The sequence below is a fragment of the Pogona vitticeps genome, chromosome 15 (assembly GCF_051106095.1).
Source record: "Pogona vitticeps strain Pit_001003342236 chromosome 15, PviZW2.1, whole genome shotgun sequence".
Classification (NCBI taxonomy): Eukaryota; Metazoa; Chordata; class Lepidosauria; order Squamata; family Agamidae; genus Pogona; species Pogona vitticeps.
Genome location: NC_135797.1, coordinates 11816112 through 11836350, shown reverse-complemented (window position 1 = coordinate 11836350; position 20239 = coordinate 11816112). Strand labels below are relative to the sequence as shown.

Sequence of the window (20239 nt, the reverse complement as noted above, 5' to 3'; positions counted from 1 at the left end):
AGTCCCTCGGTGAAGAACTTAATCAAATACAGTGGTGCCTCGCTAGACGATGATAATCCGTTCCACTGAAATTGCTGAATAGCGAAAAGCATTTTCCCCATTGGAATGCATTGAAACCTGTTTAATGCATTCCAATGGGGAAGAATCGTCGTTGTCTAGCGAATATAAGGCCATAGGAAAGCCGCTTTGCGAACCGCCGATCAGCTGTTTAAATCGCTGTCTTGATAAAGTATGGAGGAACCGAGCTTCATATGAACTTATCGGGGAGATGATGAGATATACTGTACGGGTAACAGATAAATAAGAATTTTTCTCTTCCCCCCAGCTTTCCATGGCTTGGGAAAAAACACGAAACGTAGACCCTTTTGTGCTTCTAGCTGTGACACCGATTAGTAACTCGCTTTCCGTTGAACCCCAAATGGAAGAAATCTCCAACCTAGATGCCAGGTCTTGCTAAAAATAGTTGGTACATTTTTATTGGGGGAGTCGGGGTACATGAGTTTATAGCGATTAAAAAAAAAATACAAAACCACATCCCAGCTAGGTTTACACTGAAGGTATAGATCAGTTTTCATACATGTTAAGAGCAGCTTTGAAAGGGGTCTCCTCAGGTGTCAGCCCCTCCTAGGTGGTGTCTCAGCTTTTCACAGCTTGGCCCGCAGATGGCAGCAGACACTTTTCGTAGCTTGCAAGGTATTTAGAAAAGCAGTGTTTCCTGCTAATTTCTGGAGATCAAACGGTTACGAAACACACCCGAGAGGGAGAAAAGGCAAAAGGCTAGCTCTTTGTGAATTTCTCTTTATAATAGTCATCTCAAGCTTTAAAGAAAGGAAGGAAGGAAAAAGCAACTTGGAACTAGTGTAGAGCAGGAGTGGGGGACATGTGTGACTCTCTGTAGCTTGTTAGACTCCAACTCCCATCAGCCCCAGACAGCGTGGGGATGACTGGTATGGAAAAAAAATATTTGGAAACCCCATGTTGGGGGCAGTGAACGTATAGCGGTCGTGAGGAATCTGTGGCGCTCCAGGGTGTTGTTAGACGCTTGTTTCCCACTAGCCCTAGGTACCACGGAAAAGATGGGAGTTGTAGTCAAACTATTCAGAGAGGCACTTGTTCCCCCCCAGCTACAGGCGAAGGCTTACGAACAAGGGCGTTGGGTTGTTTGGGGGAAGCGATCGCTGCCAAACCTGGTTGAACTCCTCGTCCGGAGACATGCTTTTTTGGGGGGTGTGAGTGCGAATCCTGTCCCACGGCAGGTTGGAAAAGAAAGAGGTTATGCTTCACTCTGTGAATGTCCTTTTGCGGGGAGAGGGGAAAGCTTTTAAAATTTTAATTTTTTTGTCTTCATGGCTTTGGAGGTCCTGGTGGTGATGGGTCCTCGGGCGGCCCTTTCTGGCGGGTCTCCCTCTGTTGACGCCGGGTGGGGTGGGAACGAAGGAAGAGCCTCACGGCGGGCAGTGGCAGCCGCTCGCCAAACGGACCGGCCGGACCTCCAGCGAGCCGTCCTCTTTCAGGAGCACGAACACGAGCGGAGCCCGGAGGGCCCGACAGCAGCGTCTCTGGCAGGAGAAAAAGATGTCAGGGGGTGAGGATCTGTGGGGTGGTAAGAGTCGGAAATGTTGGACACGGGGAGACCTGTATTCGAATCTCCCATCGCACCTAAAAGGTATTGGGTTCTCTTTTGGTAAGCAATCACAGTCTCTCCACTTGAACCACCTCGTAGGGTTGTTGTAAAGGAGAGAGAGAGGAGGAGGAGGAAGAAGAAGAAGACCGCGTAAGCTTTCTTGAGCATACAAGGTAGGAGATCAATGGAGTGGATAATAAATCCGGGATTGCAAAAAAGCACCAGGGCCGCCTCGTAAAATGGAAATTTTGAGGGAGATCTGCTCACTCTCCTACCTGCTTTGTGTCTGGATCCGGCTGGTTTTCGAGGCCCCCAAGCTGGCATTCTTGAACCCAACGCGGAGGCCCCTCTTCCTTTCTCCGGCAGGGGCACCTCAAGCATTCTGCGAAGACGAAGGCCCTCGGATGGAGCACCCAGTGTTGCCAGCCAAGATCTGGGACAGGGAGAGGAAAAGGAGGAGAGCGGTGAGGCCAAGAGCAAGGCGCTTTAAGGCTGGTTCGGTCCAGGAGTGATGCCGGAGCGCTCTGAAAAGTGATACCCCCCAAATCACTGATTTTTCTTGCTAAAAGGCTTTGGAAGGTCATCTCCCGACTGCTCGCCAAAGTGTCTTTTAAATGTAACTGGTTGCATTGCATGTCAACGCTACTCAATTATTTCCTATTATTTTTACTTTTAAAAATAAAGAGGTTTTGTGTTTTTGGTGGCTCCAATGCAATTTTTAAAAAATGCAATCGGAAGCTATGGGGAAATAGTATTTATTGCGCCGCTAAAGTAATTTATTCCTATTCACTGTTACTAGATTTTTTTAAAAAGACCTCCCTTACTCCACTGCCAGAAGGCAGGTCCTGTTACCGGCTTGGCTCACGTCGGTTTCGTGAAGCCTGTCAGTCAACGTCTGCGCGGGGGGGGGGGGAGCGGCTGTCGGGCAGGGCACCAAAATTTAGAAGCTGCTGCAAGGTTGCAAACCTATCTGGGGGTGATTTGCTGTTGGAAGGGCAGAAATGCATGCTCAAAACGGTGCGCAGTGCACAAACGGCGCATCCTCCAGCCTCTTCTCCCGGGGCAGAGGGGAATGCACAACTGGCAGGTTCCGAGTGGTAACAATGGCCCAAATCTGGTGGCCGAGGGTGTGACGTAAACAGCGCAACCCTTGGAAGAGATGTGCCATAAATTAAGACATAGAATTGGTTGACCGTCTTGCAGCTCAGATTTCTTAACTGGAGGCCACTGGCCTCCCAAAGTGACCCCTTTTGCATAGCTTCCCCAGAGGATTTGAGCACCCCGGGACCTTTTGACAGTTTCGTCTTTTTTTTCCTACACTTTCCCACGTGGCCGATCTTGTCGTGACCCTGATTGACCCGAGAGGGCAACGAAGCCCGTGGAGCCGAAATCGCTAGTCATGGCTCTGTGCCCAGTTGAGCCAATTGGACACACAAGGCTGTTTCGCACTCGGGACCGAAGGGCGTTTACCTCCCAGGGTGACGTGGTGTGAGGCTTGAACACAGCGCCCTCTTTGAGTCAGCAGCGTCTGATTGGCGGGGACGTCTCCTGGAAGGAAAGGCAAAGAAAATATCTTAAAGGCCTCCTGAGTCACGTCGTTAAAGTATGGCTTGCCGTCTGAATCAATGCTGGTCATTTTCCTCATTTTACAGGTTGAAAGGCAGTGGTTCCTCAAGTCACATGGTAAATCTTGGGCACAGGTGGGATTTGAACCCCGCTCTCCTGGATTGAAAGCTAAGGCACCACAAATGCCTCAGATGAAGAGTGTTCAGGTTTGCACTACAGTGCCCAGAATCCCCCAAGCAGCAGTGTTTCTAAAACCACACCTCTGCCCCAGATGGATCTTTGTGTTTCTATCCAAGGGATGAAGAAAGAGACTTTCTGACTCATGAAGTAACAGGTGGTGGTTGCTTAATCGTGAAGAAAGCACTCTGTGCATGCTCAAGAGAACCATCACCACGCTACACTGACCAGGAAGGAGCCTTGTTAATGGGGCTTGAGTTGGGAGCTGAGTTTAGCACAGGTTGAAGGGAATGGAGAGAGGATGATGAGGACCCTCACCAAGGCGCTGGCCGTCTGAGATCAACGATGGGAGCGTTGCCACCTCTTTCGCCCAGGCTTCGCGCGCCCGGCTGGTGGTGTCCGCGGTGAATCTGGGAGGGTGGTCCAAACCGAGCAGAGCGAGGACGGCCACCCCCACATGCCGAAGGACCGCTTCCCTGCAGCTGCCGAGAGATGCCAAGAAAAGCAAAGTCAGCCACAGGTTTGAAATAGGACGCTACATCATCTGCTTTGCTGCTGTTTATATTTTCTGGACCAAAACGGGTCCAGAGACGTGGATTCCCGGACCTCTGAAAGCACCCTGGAAAAGGAGGTTGACCGTATAAGCAACGGGGTCAGCTGCTTGTGCTAAATTTCGCTTTTGGGGGCAATAATTAAATGCATGAGAGTCTTGCCCCTCCTTGAGGTTCATTTATGACTTGGTCTGTTGCATTTATAGGCTTTCCTTTGATAAACTCAATATGAGGTTCGTGGCACGCCTCTGCCCGCTTTATTCTTACAACAACCCTGTGGGGAGGTGAGGACAGACAGGGACAGAAAAATAACAGGCCTGGTTCAAGACTGTCCAGTGAGTTTCGTGGCTCAGGTTAGCCTTAGAACCACGTCTGCCACGTTCTTGTTCAACAAAACGATATAGCCATCGCCCCATCCTGCCCTCTGCTGTGATCAACAGCCATCGGATCAGCCAAAAACATCATGTTATGCTTTTCACAACCAAGGCATGCCTTAGGAGTGGCTGCTTAAAAGCACAATAGTTGTAAAATTAGCAATCTTGTTTGCATCTGGCTGTTTCCGTGAACAAGATCCTAAATGGGGGGGGGGGGGAAGCAGAAGATGCCCCCCAAAATACCTTGATTCTTTCTGCTCTTTAGCAAATTTCCTCTGAATAAAGTCTATACTCAAAAGCTTTCCCTAACTTGGAAGCCCTCAAATAGGTTAGTTGGCTGGGGACGATGGGAGTTGTCATCTGGAGGGGGGCACTAAGTCGATGAAACTATTATCTTCATCTCAAATAAGTGGGCTTTTCGATGTCGCAACCCCCCCCCCAAAAAAAATAGCTGTGTGTCTGCCCAAATTAAGCATCCACCACCCTCAGGACAGAACATGATGTAAAAAAATTGATAGCGATGGATAAATGTAAGAGGCTGTGTTCTTTCCACATGTTTCTGCACTTAATTTAGGCACACAGTCGTTCCCAGGACTGATTTTAATCCTGCAAAACAATACAATACAGAGGGAGAGAGACATAACAAAATGCATTTCCTTTATTGTTGTTATTTTTCCTGCCCGGGCACCTGGGCCATTATCAGCATCGTGATGCTCAGACATTCGACACCAAATCAAAGGAAGGAAAAAGGGGGGGGGGGAGATAATGTTGTTTGTTCTGTAGGAGTAAAACAAACTCCAAAATCCACAGGTGGGCAACGTGTTTGGATAAACTGCCCATCTGTGAAACTTCCTGATTTTTATGCATTTGCAGATGCCATGCAACCAGAAGATTGCCCGCTTGTGGATTTTGGGAATTAAGATTTTTGTTTTAGACATCCCTCGGGTAAATCTGTGCCTGGTGGAATTCTGCCCTCTTAAAGACAACCGACCAGATTGGAAACATCAGTCGGAGTAGACCCAACTTCCACCGCTGTTCTTTTTTTTAAAATAAAACCGGATCAGTTCAGGTAAAGGATTTGAACAACGGTTGCGTTTGTTTTGGACAGATTCGGCCAGATTTCCTGCGTTCTTCGTATTTGGAGATGAAAAAGAAGTTGGGTGTCAAGCATTCAAAACAAGGAGGAGGGGGGGAAAAACAACAACAAACAGATGTTGCGTCTTACGTTGAGCATCAGGCTTGGATTCATTGTTCAAGTGAAATAACTCCCCCCCCCAAAAAAAGCATGCCAGGCCTGTCACTGAATTATCCCTTCAACATAGAAAAGAGATACTCATTTATTGCCTTTTCTCCACCTCTTGGCACTGACCTTTGGGGACCCCTGCTTGCCATCATGTTCTTAAAAGATGATTATTCGTGGGAAAGCACATCTGTGCCTATTCAAGGCACTGCCCATCTCTGTCTGCCCTAAAGGAAAACTAAGCTGGATTGTTTCCCCCTCTTCCCTACAGAAACCAGGATCGGCCAGATCAGAAGAGGACTCTTCCTTCGAGATAGTGGCTCTCCACTTCCGACCGACACGCAGCTCCGTCCCCAACAGAGCGGGAGCAAGCCCTCTCTTCCAACCCTGTTAGAAATGTTACTCTTGGAGACTAAGACCCCCATCCTCCCCGAGGCAGCGTGGCTGAAGAGCATGGCAGGACGGTTGGCTAAAGAGAGTTCTGTGGCGCAGGTAGATGTTCTTCACTGCCCCTTGTTCTGATTTCTCACGAGGAAAACCCACACGGAGCAGCCTGGTTTTTTCCCCCTGCCTCCACATGTGCTTACTTAAGGACTTAAACCGGGAATTAATGCTTGAGTCTAACCACTACACTGCACTGTCCCCCAGTGGGTTGCAACCTGGATGGGATCCGGGCCTCTCCTTACCTGTCATTGAGAGGAACCGCCGTCCTTTCCAGCGGTGGCTCCTCGTGAAGAAGGCTCGTCTCCTCGGATGCGCAGGTCACCCTGGCCAGCATCCCGCTCACGAGCAGAAAACCCAGCATGACGACGGAGAAGGGATGCTGTGGATTTCGTGGCTGGAATGGGCCACCGAAGGCGTTTGAAACCTGTGGGTGAAGGGCGGCGGGAATCGCCGGACAGTCCTGGCCTGTCCAGAGACGCAGGAGATGGAAGTGTGGGAACCTGTTTTTATCTGCCTCTCCCCGAGCCTTGCGGTGACCTTGGCATTTTTTACAGGCACACTTTCGTCTTCCCCCAACCGAAGGGGGCTGGAAATGCACTAACAGAAATGCCAGGTTTTTTACGCCCAACAACATGGATAGACCCAATACACAGCATCCGCCCACCCAACGGGCCCTCCCTTTACCTGGAGAAAAATATATATATATATCAGAATTTAAATCTGAGCCATTGTTCAACATCAGAAGGATATGCTTTAAGAAAGAGAGGGGGATGTGGAGGGCTGGATTGAGTTAGGCTTGGACGAGTGATTCCACATTCACACACCCCGAGAAATCAAAAACACTCAACCGTGGGCTCCGTGCCTCTTCTCAAACTGACCTACCTCGCAAGGCAGGCCTCACCCAAAGCACTTGGCATGCCTGGGGCTGAGCGGGAAATGCAGAGCTTGGGGGGCCCGAGTATGTGCTCCTTGAGGGGTGATCTCAGTTTGCCATTAAATTCCTTCCCCTTAAAACTAACCTTCCTTCCTCCATTCCCCCCATCCCACCTCTCAAACCAACGCTCAGTGGCTGGAATTCGGTTACGCCGTTCCGGCTGTGCGTTGGGCATCGTGGCATCAATCTTTTGCTGATTTGGCCATTTTGGGGTGCCCAGAGTTTGTCAAGCCACATGCACCCTGAAATGGCCAAAGGAAACCCCGAATCCTTGGTCATTCGCCACGGCTAACAACATCATTCCCATGATGTTGGGAATGATGATCATTCCCGCAGGGGCATTTTGGCATCTGGCAACTTCAGGTGTGCAACACCCAAAGTCTGGCAAATTATTTTGGGACGTGAGAAGGAAAGTCCCACCAACACCATTCTTGGCAATGAAATAACAAATTGACTTTTTGCGTCTTTTTCACTATATCCAAAATCACCCTCATGAAGCCAAGGGCTGCTTTAAGGTTCAATTATTTCCGTGTGAGTTTTTCTGAACACAACCCATGTCTTCAGATGCATGTCCTGTCTTGTTTTTCAGCCTACGGTAGTGAAAGGATATACTGCTCCTGAAGAAGGAGGCTTGGCGACTTGAGGTTTGTGGGGGCCACGGAATCCATTCCGGGTTTTAATACGAAGTTGAAACGGGCTCTCCAAAGTGCTCGGTCTCAGTCCCTCAAACAGGACCAGCATCTTGGCTCGCCCCTTCAACACTCAGCCAGACACTGGAATGGATTTGTTCTCCCTGTGAATCTGGAGTCGGCGGGCACCCTTGCAGGCCGTTGGCATCTCTCTGCTCCCCCCTCTGAAGGGAACAGGGGAGTTGGCAGGATTTGTGATCCTGGCCAAGCTTACCCCGGAAAAAACAGCTTTTTTTTCCGACAGCAAAAGGGCTTTTAGGGATTTCTAGGCCTCCAATTCCAGACTGCAAGCCCTGAAACCTTCCATGTGACTTTATCTGTTGACCCAGGCATTTTTCGAAGTACAAATGATCAGATTTTAAGACGAGGTGTTCAAAAAGGACGGTTCCATTTTCTTTTAAAAGAGACACAACTTTCCATTTTTAAGCAGTCATTTCATTGCCTTTGTTTACAGCGGCTGTCAACCACCTTGAGGTTTATTATTTACTACTGTACTGTATTTTTCAGTGTATAAGACGCCCCCATGTGTAAGACTTTTCTAATCCAAAATTAAGACATCTAAGTGGGGCTTAGCAAGTGGAGAGGAAAGCAGGGATCAAATTGTTTGTTCAGAAGCATCACCTGTAGATCTTATCAACACAAGCCGTGCAATCTAGACTTCAAAACTAGACGGCAACTTTATTTCTCCTCATTTATGGCTTGCTTTCGTGATGCCGGCTTCTCTGTCGCCATGCCCGTTGGCTGGATGCCAGAATGGCGGGTTCGAGAGATGCCTTTGGCCACATTTCGCCCCAAAAGGGGGTTTTCAGAAATAAATAAGTAGAAAAACCAACCTGGAAAAGAAACACTGTCTCCTTTCCATTGACGGTCTTTCTTTTTCCCCCCCTCCTTAGGCTAGACGGTCATAAAGAACAGAACGCCCGTTGTCTCTGATCTGTAAATAGCCCCACACATTAAATAGGAGGGGTGGGTGTTAAGAATCGGAGGGGGGGGGGGAGAGATAGACAACCCTGGAATCTCCTAGAGAGAGATTAACTGCCCGTCCACACAGATCTCCATACCTACTTTCAAGGTCTTCACATCAAAATGAAGACGAAAGAGGTGTGGAGGGACACCCATGCACCAGGGACGCCCAAAGTCCGGTCATCGGGAGCTACCCTTGAGCGATGCCCGGCCCCTTTGGAGACCTATCCAGTAATCAGTTCGCTTTCACGGATATCTTTGTGTTTCTTCTTTAAAGGAACTCCTTTGACCCCCCACCTTTTTCCATTTTGGGATGCAAAGCATTCCGGGCCCACGAGGGCACGCAAGAGGTAAAGCGATGAGCCGATTAGATTCTCCCTTGGAAATATTTTTAGCCCAGCAAAAGGGAGCGTTCAAGGTGCCTCGTTAGGGTTTTCAACGAAACTCAAACGCGAAGCATGCGCCAAACGCCTTCCGCCGTTCCTCATGGCATTTGCTTGCCAGTGGTTTTGACCAACTTTGTATTTTTAAATTTTTGTGACACCATTAGGAAGGTACGGTCTCTGCCTTTATACCCGGACTCTCTTACAGAGACTCCGAAAGAAGAGAAGGTGTGATTATCACGAAAGCTGTCTGAGCGGGTTTTCATTTCACCCGGAGCAGGGCTTGGACAGAGTTAATGGCTCTTGATGGCCCATTCGTCACCAAAGCCAACTCATGATGTTTCAACCTTACAACATAGGTAGCTCATATCACAACATCTTGTTGTGGGAAAATCATTTCACTGCCATCCACTCCAAAGGCTAAGCTCGGAGGGAACCGGGAAGTTGTAGGTGGTTGGGTGCAAATGAAGTAATAATTCCTGCAGATTAAAACGCCCCATATTTCAGCTCATTACAGCTAAGGAGAGAGTTCATCTATGCCAGATGCTTATCATAATTTGTTGTTGTTTAGTCGTTAAGTCATATCCGACTCTTCGTGACCCCATGGACCAGAGCACGCCAGGCCCTCCTGTCTTCCACGGCCTCCCGGAGTTGGGTCAAATTCATTCTGGTAGCTTCGATGACCCTGTCCATCCATCTCGTCCTCCGTCATCCCCCTTCTCCTCTTGCCTTCACACTTTCCCAACATCAGGGTCTTTTCCAGGGAGTCTTCTCTTCTCGTGAGATGGGCAAAGGATTGGAGCCTCAGCTTCAGGATCTGTCCTTCCAGGGAGCACTCAGGGTTGATTTCCTTCAAAATGGAGAGGTTTGTCCTCCTTGCAGTCCAGGGGACTCTAAAGAGCCTCCTCCAGCACCACAATTCAAAAGTGTCAATTCTTTGGTGGTCAGCCTTCTTTATGGTCCAGCTCTCACTTCCATACACCACTACAGCAAAAACCACAGGTTTGACTATGTGGACCTTTGTCGGCAAGGTGATGTCTCTGCTTTTGAAGATGCTGTCGAGGTTTGTCATCGCTTTCCTCCCAAGAAGCAGGCGTCTTTTAATTTCGTGGCTGCTGTCACCATCTGCAGTGATAACAGAGCCCTAGAAAATAAAACTTGTCACTGCCTCCATATCTTCTTCCATTTCTATTTGCCAGGAGGTGATGGGACCAGTGGCCATGATCTTAGTGTTGTGTTTTGATGTTGAGCTTCGGACCATTTTTGGCGCGCTGTCCTCTTTCACCCTCATTATTTACAAGGAGTTCAAAGCATTGCAAAGCTAAGAATAGGAATAAGGAAGAATTCTGGAATAGTAGCAACTGTGGGTCTCACGAGACCCGTCTTTGGATCTCCTTCTCTCTGCCTGCTTAGCCAAACACCTCTCAAGGTCAACCCCGTGGGGAACAAAAGAGGCTTCTCAAGGGCTGAGGAATGCTGGCCGAGCGTGGGGGGTGCCTCCCGAGACTCCAGGCGGAGCTGGCCGCACGCACCCAAGGGTTGAGATGCCCGGGTGCCGCTGGGGCCCAAAGGGGTTGAGCGGTGGAGAGATCAGGAAGAAAGGTTTGTGAAAACTACAGCTGGTTCCAACCCCAAACCCCAAAATCAGGGGTGGTCAAAATTATTGTATTTTTTAAAAACTGCTCCATAGTTCAGTGGCTTATGTCTCTGGCCGCGGAGCCAGATGCTGGGAGTTAGAATCCCCACTGTGCCTCCCCTTCCTGGGCGGGCTTGGGCTCCGTGACCCGTCAGGTCCTTTCTACTAAATATTATAGAGAAATACTAAATATTACAGAGAAATTGATTAAGATAAGGGGTGGCGGTGGAGGTGGTTTGGGACTATACCTCCCAGAATCCCTTAGCTGGTATGCAAACCTTAGCCGTACGAAAATTAACGTTTCTGCATTACAGTGGTGCCTCACTAGACAGTTACCCCGCGTGACAGTTTTTTCGCTAGACATTGGCTTTTTGCGATCGCTACAGCGATTCGCAAAACAGTGATTCCTATGGGGGAAATTTGGCTGGACAATGTTTGGCCCCTGCTGCGCAAACCGATTATCGCTAGGCGACGATTTTGACAGCTCGCTCCGTGCTCGCAAAAATGGGTGTTTTCTGGACCTAAGCTTCGCAAGACAGTGATTTAAACAGCTGATCAGCGGTTCGCAAAGTGGCTTTCCTGCGGCTGATCTTCGCTAGACAACGACGATTCTTCCCCATTGGAACGCATTAAACAGGTTTCAATGCATTCCAATGGGGAAAATGCTTTTCGCTAGACGATGATTTCGCTAAACAGCGATTTCAGTGGAATGGATTATCATCGTCTAGCGAGGCACCACTGTATTCCCAACCCTCTCTCTCTCTCTCTCTCTCTCTCTCAAAGAAAAGCCAAATGGGGAGAGGGGTGTGCGCGCTTAATATGGCCTGTGCCTCTTTTAGCTTTCAATAGTCATAACCTTTGGACTGAAGGAACCTTCTTGGTCATCGAGTTCAGCCCCTTGAACTCACAATATCTGACTCTGCAGCCAGAGGTTTAAACCATGGAGCTAACTAGCCGTTCTTTGCTTGAAAAATGAGAGAGCTGAAACTTTGCATCAGCATCCCTTCCACGCAGCCTCCATCTTTCCCGTATTGCATCCGAGAGAGCCGTGCCTGGTGAAATCCATCTTGCCACGAATTTTGGGGTTGTCTTCACCCGAGAACAACGTTCCAAGCAAAAACCGATCCCGCCACAAACTTTTTTTTTACTTTTTAGCATCCTTTCACACTGGTCCCGGCCTGACCGAGTGGGTGGCCCTGATCCGCGCAAGCTTGCGGACTGTACGATGCTTTCTCGAGCACTCTCTTTCGTGGGGCGTTTATATTTTGTAAGGAACGTCGGGCTCCCTTTTATTTCAAGGGCATTTTTCAACCTCTGTTGAACATCAACGTTATCATTTTTTTAATCCTGCAAAAAAAAATAATAATAAAAAGAGGCAAGGTTCTTGAAATGGGGAAACGGGAGGGATTGGTACTGAAGCTTTCTGTGCATGCTCAGAGGCTACCATGACGGCTACCGGTTCCAGGGAACAAAATTAGCCCTTCAACCACAGAACGGGGTGTGGTTGACTCTTTCTGACACCCCCCATCCCCAAATGACACCCCCTCTTGCCTTCCTGCCTCTGTGGTTGCCGGTTCACCAGATGCAGCACCACCTCCCTACCTCCCTCCTCAGCATCTTCTCCTCTTCCTCTCGCTCCCTGTGACTACTTTCTCTCCTAATCTCATCGGCTGCACCCGTCATGTGGCCGGCAACCTTGCCTGTCGGCCTGGTGGTGTGGGGGGCCTGGGTTCTGAGCCCCCCAGCCACTGCCGCCCTCCCTCCAGATCTGAGCATGGTGAGGGGACCCTGAAGGAAAAGGGATGGGGTGGGGGCGACAAACGGGCATCAAATCTGCTTTGTAGACCCTTTAACAAAAAAAAATCTCCTCCCAGCCCCCTGCCCTGCAGTTCTGCTATGCCCTTGCAGGCATAAATTCAACAGGCGAAACTTCTCATTGCAAGAAACAGGCACCGTCTCATGACTGCGATATCTCATTGGTGGAATCAATTAACTTTCTCCCTGCTCTTTTTTTTTCTGTTTTTCTCCCACAGGCTCAAATGATCCAGATGTTTCAGGATTTCAGGGCACGGTTCAACAGAACCTACCAAACCCAAGAAGGTAAGTGCGTCCCTCGTCCTCTGCCAGGTGACGCACATCTGGAATGCACCGGGTAGCGTATTCGGGTGGAGTTAATGGGCATAGAGATCTGGTATCTTTATGACTGTAGGGTGGAAAGAACCGAAGGCAGGCAAGTTTGATTTGTTTTGGTTTTTACTAGAATCCCGAAAGTCTTGGGCAGCTTGGAATAGAAATTTCTCAAGCGCCAGAATTCGTTTTCGAGCCCGGGGACTAAGTGGCGTTTGTCTCTCCTGAGCAAAAGCCCATCTCTCTGGCTCCCTAAGCTTTGCTCCTTTCAGCTGCCTTCTTTGGGGGTGACGTCTTTTGGTTGAGGAATGAGAGCATCTGAGGGTGAGAAAGGATCGGGTCTCCCTTAAAGGGGTCTCTCCACCCATGAAGGAATCATGCCAGCCCAGCCAGAGGGGGGGGGAGGAAGGGGGTCGTCCTGTTACTGGACCAAAAAAGGGGGCGTCTTGAGCAGAGACGAGGGACGGGCTGATTCGCAAGCTGCCCTACGCCGTGTGGATGGTGCCACAAGTAGCGTGCCAAAATGCAAGCTTTTCCCCCTGTCTGATTGTACCCGTAGTCCATTGCAGCAAAAATTAGCAGAGTTTTGTGGCCTGTCAGAAAAACTGGCCGTCCCAGCTTTGTGGGTCAGTGGCTTACTCTGGGCCCTCTGATTTGCAAAGACCAAAACTTCCCGATCTTTCAGGTGGCATCAGAAATCTGTTTCCATCTCTTGCTCCAAGACCCCAAAGTCCAGAGCTTAAAAGGGCAGCTTCTGCCGATTGGGATCTTCTGCCCACAAGCAGGTTCACACGCCGTCTTGATTTCTCTCCCCCCAGAAACACACGAGCGCTTTAAGGTGTTCGTGCAGAATCTGGCGAGAAGCCGTGACCTCCAGGCCTCCGAACTGGGCACCGCGCAGTATGGGGTCACCCGCTTCAGCGACTTAACAGGTAAAAAAAAAATTGGGTCCCCCCCCCCCCAGGGCTAAAAGCAGAGGGCGGATTTTGCGTGTTGCTGAAGGACAGCGGTAAATTTCGGAGCACACAGACACTCCTTAGACCAGTCTCCCGGGTACGACCCCGAAGGAGCGTCCAAAAAAATGCAGGCCGTTCATCCGTTTTAACGAGCCAGTTCCGTCTTCCTCGGGAACGGGTCTTTTGTAAAGCCAATGGGACTTGCTTGCCAGTTCAAGATTAAGCCCGTCCCAGATGCTTTGCATAACAACAGGGATTTACAGGATTTTCACTGGGTTCAGGAGCAGGAAAGCCAGCCCGCTGGCATTTATCTCACCCTACTTTAAAAGCTGTCATTACCTTTTGCCATTACACACACACACACACACACACACACATTAGAAATATCTCCATGCATGCACAGAATGCCCTAACTAGGTAATAGTATATTCAATAGTATATTGGCTGTAATAGTATGTTTAAAATGAAGAGCCCTTTCCACGTATTGCCAAGATATTCCGCATCCAGCAAAAAGCAGTATTAGGTAGAGATGGGAAACACTCCAAGTTTTAGACTCCAAAGGAATATTTCCAACCTCTGTTCTTACAATCTATTGCTTTTTCCTCTGTTGTTGGTCGGGGAATTATATCTAGGACTTAACGTGCATTTGGTGGGGACACGGGAGAGGGGCCTTCTCGGTGGCTGCTCCCAGAGACTTTGGAACTCCCTGCCACTGGAGGCCAGGTTGGCCTCATCTTGGCTGTCTTTCCGCAAGCAGGCGAATAAACCTTTTTCTTTTCCCTTAGCAACTGGATGTTTGTTTTTTTTAATGGATGGTTGTTACCTTATTGCTTCGAATGTGTTTTGGTGTTGCTTGCGTCTTTTACGATGGTGTTTGTCTGAATCTTTTTCAGTATTTGTATACTCAGTGTTGTTCTCACTGTGTTCCCTGTTCGTTCGTTCGTTCCCTTCTTTCCTTCCCACCTAGAAAACGAATTTGCAGAGAAGTTTGGCCTCGCCCCTCCCTCGCTTCCTGGCCGGCTCCCGACAGGGGGGCTGTCAGAAAGCCCCCTCCTAAGGAAAGAATCGAAGTCCCAGTCTTGTGACTGGAGAAAAGCCGGCGCTGTCACCGCCGTGAAGGACCAGGTAAGGGTGGACGGGGTTGTGGGGCGCTGGAAAACAGTGGCACCCAACCCAGAGAGGGAGCGAAAGGGGTAACACCCCCCCTTAGAGAAAGCAAGAGTCTTAAGCGTCCAAGCCAAGGAGCAGGAAGCAAAGAACGGGGGAAGCTGGAAAGGGTTCTCAGAGGTCATCTAGTCCAGCCTCTCCGGATGCTGATCCCCTGGGAACAGATTTTTTTATGGGGCCAATGGGTCTGAATGGCTCCCTCCTGGCTGAGCCTCAGATAGTGCAGCGTGACCACCACCGCCTCTTAGGGCAACCTTTAGATGCCGAGCCAAGGCGTCCTTCTCTCCCGTGGGCACCTGGGGCTCCGAATCTGCCACCTGGCCTCCCAACAGCCTTGGGTGGGCAGGCCCGGGTCATTCCACCGCCCAATGATCCCCCTGGCACCTCTTTTCTCTTCTCTTGCCAGGGCACGGAGTGCAAATCCTGCTGGGCGTTTGCCACGGCCTCCAACATCGAAGCCCTGTGGAACATCCACCGGCACCTGCCACGAAACGTCTCGGTACAAGGTACGTTGGGGGGGTGGAGGATAAGGGGAGCCGGCTAGCCCACTCCGTGGCACGACCAGGGCCTCCCACCCCCCCACCCCCGCCTGGAGCATCGACGGTCAAGCTCTCTACGCCGTGGGAAAGTTTGCCGATGTGGACTCTAGGCCCCAGAATTCCTCTCGGTCTGAATGGGTCGAAGGCAGCCCTCCGTAGTCCAGTCCATCCGATGGCAGGTCGTCCGGCGTCCAAACGTCCGGCGTCCAAACGTCTGGCGTCCAAACGTCAGACGTAGGACTTTGGATCCCATTCACCCCAGCTGCTTCTGCATTTATGCCACGTGCCCTCCGTGGCCTGCCACGAACAGCGTTTTAAATGTTTCTTCTTCTGCTTCCAGAAATTATCGACTGCGCGTATCAGAAGAAAGGCTGCAACGGAGGCTTCGTGTGGCAGGGACTCTTGTCCGTGCTCAACAGCAGTAAGTCCTCAATATTATTATTTATTTTTTTTAATGGATTCATGGCATCGTTCTCCCCTCTTCTCTGCAAAGATCTTGAAGTGGCACACTCTCCTACTTTTATCCTGACAGCCCTGCGAGGTAGGATTACGACCAAGGGACAAGTAAGCTGTCCCGAGGCTTACTTGTTAAGCCCAGAGCTTGCCAATGAATGACAGGCAACACAGTTATCTGCAACTCTTTACTTTTCTGGTCATGAAGGAAGAACGTAAAGGTACATTTCAAAAAAAGAGGAACTTTTAACAAGCAAGAAAGTTACTCTGTTGGTGCAACACATCACTTTTTCTAGTTACAGCATTTCCCCCCCTCCAAGTTGTATGCCATGTGCTTTTGGAAAAGTCAAATGACAAAAAAAAGTCATTGTCGGTGCAAAGAGTAATGCTGGTTTCTCTCCCTTTGTCTCCCATACTGTGCAAATGTGCGCGAAAATGCACACACGTGCTTTGCTAACCTCTGTGCCTCTCTATTTCCAGGTGGATTATCGGGAAGCGAGCTGTATCCCTATGTGGGCAGAAACCAGACTTGCCAGAAACACCGGGGAAGAAAAGTGACCACGATCGATGGCTACGAAGTTCTTCCCAGAGATGAGAAATGTAAGGATGTGGCTGTGAGGGAATGCGTGGGTGTGAGGGAACTGTTTGTTAAGTGGAAGTGTGGCCAAAAAATAAATAAATCACTGTCTGTGTAGGGTAACATGGATGGATTCAGATGGTTGCTGCGAACCTCTCTTGCAAGTTGAGCGTCCGTCTTCCTAACCTCCTCTCTATAAGTACGGGCTACTCCTTCATAGTCTTCCCTGATGCTTTGCTATGTCTGCTTCTCCCGTTTCTCATAGACACACCATTCCTACATGGACCCATCTGAGAACAACTTATGCACCCACTCTACTCCTTTTGAATAATATTATATACTTTAATGCCTGCACACGGTTCCGAGTCCTACCCTGTTGCGTCGTACGATGTGCTTTCCTCCGTTGAGAGTTCAAGCTCATCTCATTTGCTTCCTCTGTTCCGCATTGGTATATGAGACATTTGAAACCATGGGGCACTGCCCTCTGTCTGCTTCCTTGCTGTGCTTTCCTCTCCACGAATGGCTTCTTGTATCATCATCCCCATTTTTGATCCCTCACGAAAGCCAGCGGGAGTTACAATTTAACGAAGGAAAACTCTCCAAGGCACGAATCACAGTTTTCCTTGTGGACTAATCTTTGGCATCGGTGTGCATTTATGTACGATACATTATGGACACAGGAGTCGGACCCTTCTGTCCACTAACCCCATTGTGTTTCCTCTGCTGTTCTCCAGACCTAGCCAGCGTTGTCGCTTCTCAAGGTCCGGTAACAGCTCTGCTGAACATGAAAGTACTTCAGGTGGGTCTCTGATGGAGGGGGTGGGGTGGGGTGCTAGAATAATACCATCTTCCCCCCTTTCCTCCATCAAATCCTCCAAATGAGGGGGGAGCCTCCCGTTTACGGAGCCTTTTCAATCTTTCCTGACGTTTTCCTGCTCCCTTCCTTTCCCCGCATCGCAGGGTTACCAGAAAGGCATTATCCGGAGACCTTCCCAAGCCTGCAGTCCAAATCATCTGGATCATGCTGTGGTCATCGTGGGCTTTGGCGATGGTGAGCAGACAAGGGGCATCAGATAATGGGAGAAGGGAAAGGCGCTGTTGGGGGTGTGTGTGTCGAACCATCATCCGCCAAGGATGGTTAAACCTCCAACCCTACCACAATAGTTTCTTTGGGTGAGACACCAAGGCAGGTAGCAGAAGACAGATGAAGAAGAAGGACTTACGGATTTGCCCAGAGGGCAGAATCCTACCAGAAAGGATTTCGCTGCCTTCTCGCCATCCGTCCTCCTGTGGGCCAACAGACACTCGTTTGCCGGGACATACTGTATTTTAATGCATTAATTTGAAAGTAAGCTGTCCGTTCCTTGGCTTTTAGCCCAGCTGGGGAACCTGCTGCCAGAGGTTCAGGATATTAAAAAGGGGTAGGATAAATTCAGAGAGAAGATAGATAGCCTCGAGGACAGGTGTGGGCTACGGTTCCCCTCACCGGTGGTGGCGATGCCGTACCTAGGCAAGATGTGAAACAGGCACCCAACAGCCTCTTCAGTGTCACAAATCCTCTCCCATCGCCGTGCGTGTTCTCATGCATCAGGTGCGAGGGCCAAACCGCAAGGAAGCTCAGACTGCGAATCTTGGAGAAGCCTCTGCTGAGCCCAAGGCAGAGAGAAAGAGAGAGGGGGGAGAGATAGAAAGAGAACCCAGGAGGCTGAAGGATTGATTCACTTGGGGAGGCAAAAAAAAAAAAAAAAAAAAAAAACGTTCGGCGGTTGATTCTTGGCTTTCTGTGCAGTGAAATCCCGGCGCGGATCCTGGACTGGGTCGTACTGGATCATCCAGAACTCGTGGGGAGAACACTGGGGAGAAAAGGTGAGCCGGACATCCGACTCTGGGATCGTTAAGGAGGGCAGAGCCCATGTGGGCTCGGGGTGGGGTGGGGGTTAGGACAACTTGTCAGAGGAGGGCTTCAAAGAGGGCGATGCGGCTTGCGGGGCAAGGAGACGCTGGAAGGCTTCGTTAGATCAGAGTTTAGAAATAACAAGGGACACGTGAGTGACCTGCCACTGGTTTTGGAACAATGTCCTTTCAATTTAACATTTTAAAAAGTAGGAATGGATTTAAATGATCTTCTACAGTGGATATTTCTTAGTTACTCCCGAAAGTTCCTTTTAAATGGAATGACCATTTTAAGATACAGTGGTGCCTCGCTAGACGATGATAATCCGTTCCACTGAAATTGCTGTTTAGTGAAATCATCGTCTAGCAAAAAGCATTTCCCCATTGGAATGCATTGAAACCTGTTTAATGCGTTCCAATGGGGAAGAATCGTCGTTGTCTAGCGAAGATCGGCCATAGGAAAGCCGCTTTGCGAACCGCCGATCAGCTGCTTAAATCGCTGTCTTGCGAAGCTTAGGTCCCGAAAACACCCGTTTTGCGAGCGCGGAGGGAGCTGTCAAAATCGTTGTCTAGCGAAAATTGGTTTGCGAAGCGGGGACCAAACATAGGAATCAGTTTTGCAAATCGCTATAACGATTGCAAAAAGTCAATATCTAGGAAAAAAAAACTGTAATGCGGGGTAACTGTCTAGCAAGGCACCACTGCATTTTAAGAGGCCTTTTGGCACATTTTCCCCTACGTTCTTTTGCCATTCCTAAGTGTTTTTCTCTCTCCTAATAACATTCGAGGCAACTGAATGAAAAAGTAACAAGCAGAACAACGAGATATACCACGAGTTACTTTTTCAATACGGTCATGTCTATCTCAACTATGATTCCAAGTAACTGGAGCAAATTGCTTTTAATGAGCATCTTTTCAAGCTCTAATAAATGTGTAGAGAAAAACATGCTAGTCATATTCACGTATTTGATGGACTTTCCGCAGATGGTGGAATAAAGTCTGCGATGGCTCTGGAGGTCAGGATATAAATCAAAAGTTCAAATTGAAAGAAAGGATTTTAGATGGACATTAAGAAGAACTCTTTGAACGCTACGAACTGCACGGCAGAGCCCATTGCCGGAGGATGTGGCGGGCTCTTGGTTCCTAAGCCGAATGGGCCCCTATGTCTGAGGATGATGGATGAATCATGACCCTTTAGGCTTGGGATGATGGATGAAATATCCTTTAATCGGCTCACGGAGCCTTCCTGAACCTGGTTTTGGGACTACAACTCCTATAACCCACGTACAGCGGAGCTGTCGTTTCCCACTTCTCGAGGGCACCAAGAGTTGACCTTCGTCCAAATATGGCCATGTTTTGGCTCCCCCGTCCGCTCCCGTTTCCTCGTTCCCAGCTCTTCGTGGGGCTGAAATCTCGAAACTTAAGGGTCGGGAGGGTCGCAACGGAGCCCGGACACGAAGAAAACCTCGAATAATCTTCTGTCTTCTCACCTAGGGATATTTCCGGCTGAACCGGGGCAGTAACACCTGCGGCATCGCCATGTACGCGGTCACGGCGATTGTGAAAGATTCGGGGAAGAAGACCCCTCCGCCTTGTCCTGGCATCTGACAGCATCCTCTCCGTGTCAGGAATCTACTACACCTATAATCCTTGACTCGGCTACCGGCAGCTGCTGGGAGTTCTTCTCTGCATTAACTGGATAGCCAAAGGCGATCCAGCGCCTCGCCTCGGCTACGCTCTGCCCCGTTGCACTTCCTCCTTCCTGCCTTTCTAGCACCCCGTGCACTCACCTCTCCTCCTACAGGGTATGTTTGGTAGAGAGGTGAGAGAAGCCTTTCTTGGTGGCTGCTCCCAGACTGTGGAACTCCCTGGCACTGGAGGCCAGGCTGGCCCCGTTTTGGCTGTCCTTCCGCAAGCAGGCAAATAAACCTTTCTCCTCTGGCTGA

The 20239-nt window shown here is 49.6% G+C and overlaps 1 protein-coding gene across 1 annotated transcript; it reads left to right on the top strand.

Annotated features, from left to right (window-relative positions):
* Positions 1 to 1877: 1877 nt before the first annotated feature.
* Positions 1878 to 20239, top strand: CTSW (cathepsin W). Its single transcript, XM_078382097.1, has 12 exons — positions 1878 to 2088; positions 5804 to 6024; positions 12615 to 12681; positions 13527 to 13640; positions 14632 to 14789; positions 15238 to 15337; positions 15711 to 15791; positions 16304 to 16423; positions 17135 to 17199; positions 17361 to 17451; positions 18190 to 18266; positions 19788 to 20239. The coding sequence occupies exons 2-12, from the start codon at positions 5929 to 5931 to the stop codon at positions 19899 to 19901; spliced, it is 1083 nt and encodes a 360-aa protein (XP_078238223.1). The 5' UTR covers positions 1878 to 2088; positions 5804 to 5928; the 3' UTR covers positions 19902 to 20239.

What these genes read in the sequence shown, in the direction of transcription:
- CTSW (XM_078382097.1), top strand. Translation starts at nt 5,929, where the DNA reads ATGTTACTCTTGGAGACTAAGACCCCCATCCTCCCCGAGGCAGCGTGG. An exon ending in CCGCTTCAGCGACTTAACAG is followed by an intron (nt 13,641 to 14,631) that starts GTAAAAAAAAAA and finishes CTTCCCACCTAG; the next exon opens with AAAACGAATTTGCAGAGAAG. An exon ending in TGAACATGAAAGTACTTCAG is followed by an intron (nt 17,200 to 17,360) that starts GTGGGTCTCTGA and finishes CCCGCATCGCAG; the next exon opens with GGTTACCAGAAAGGCATTAT.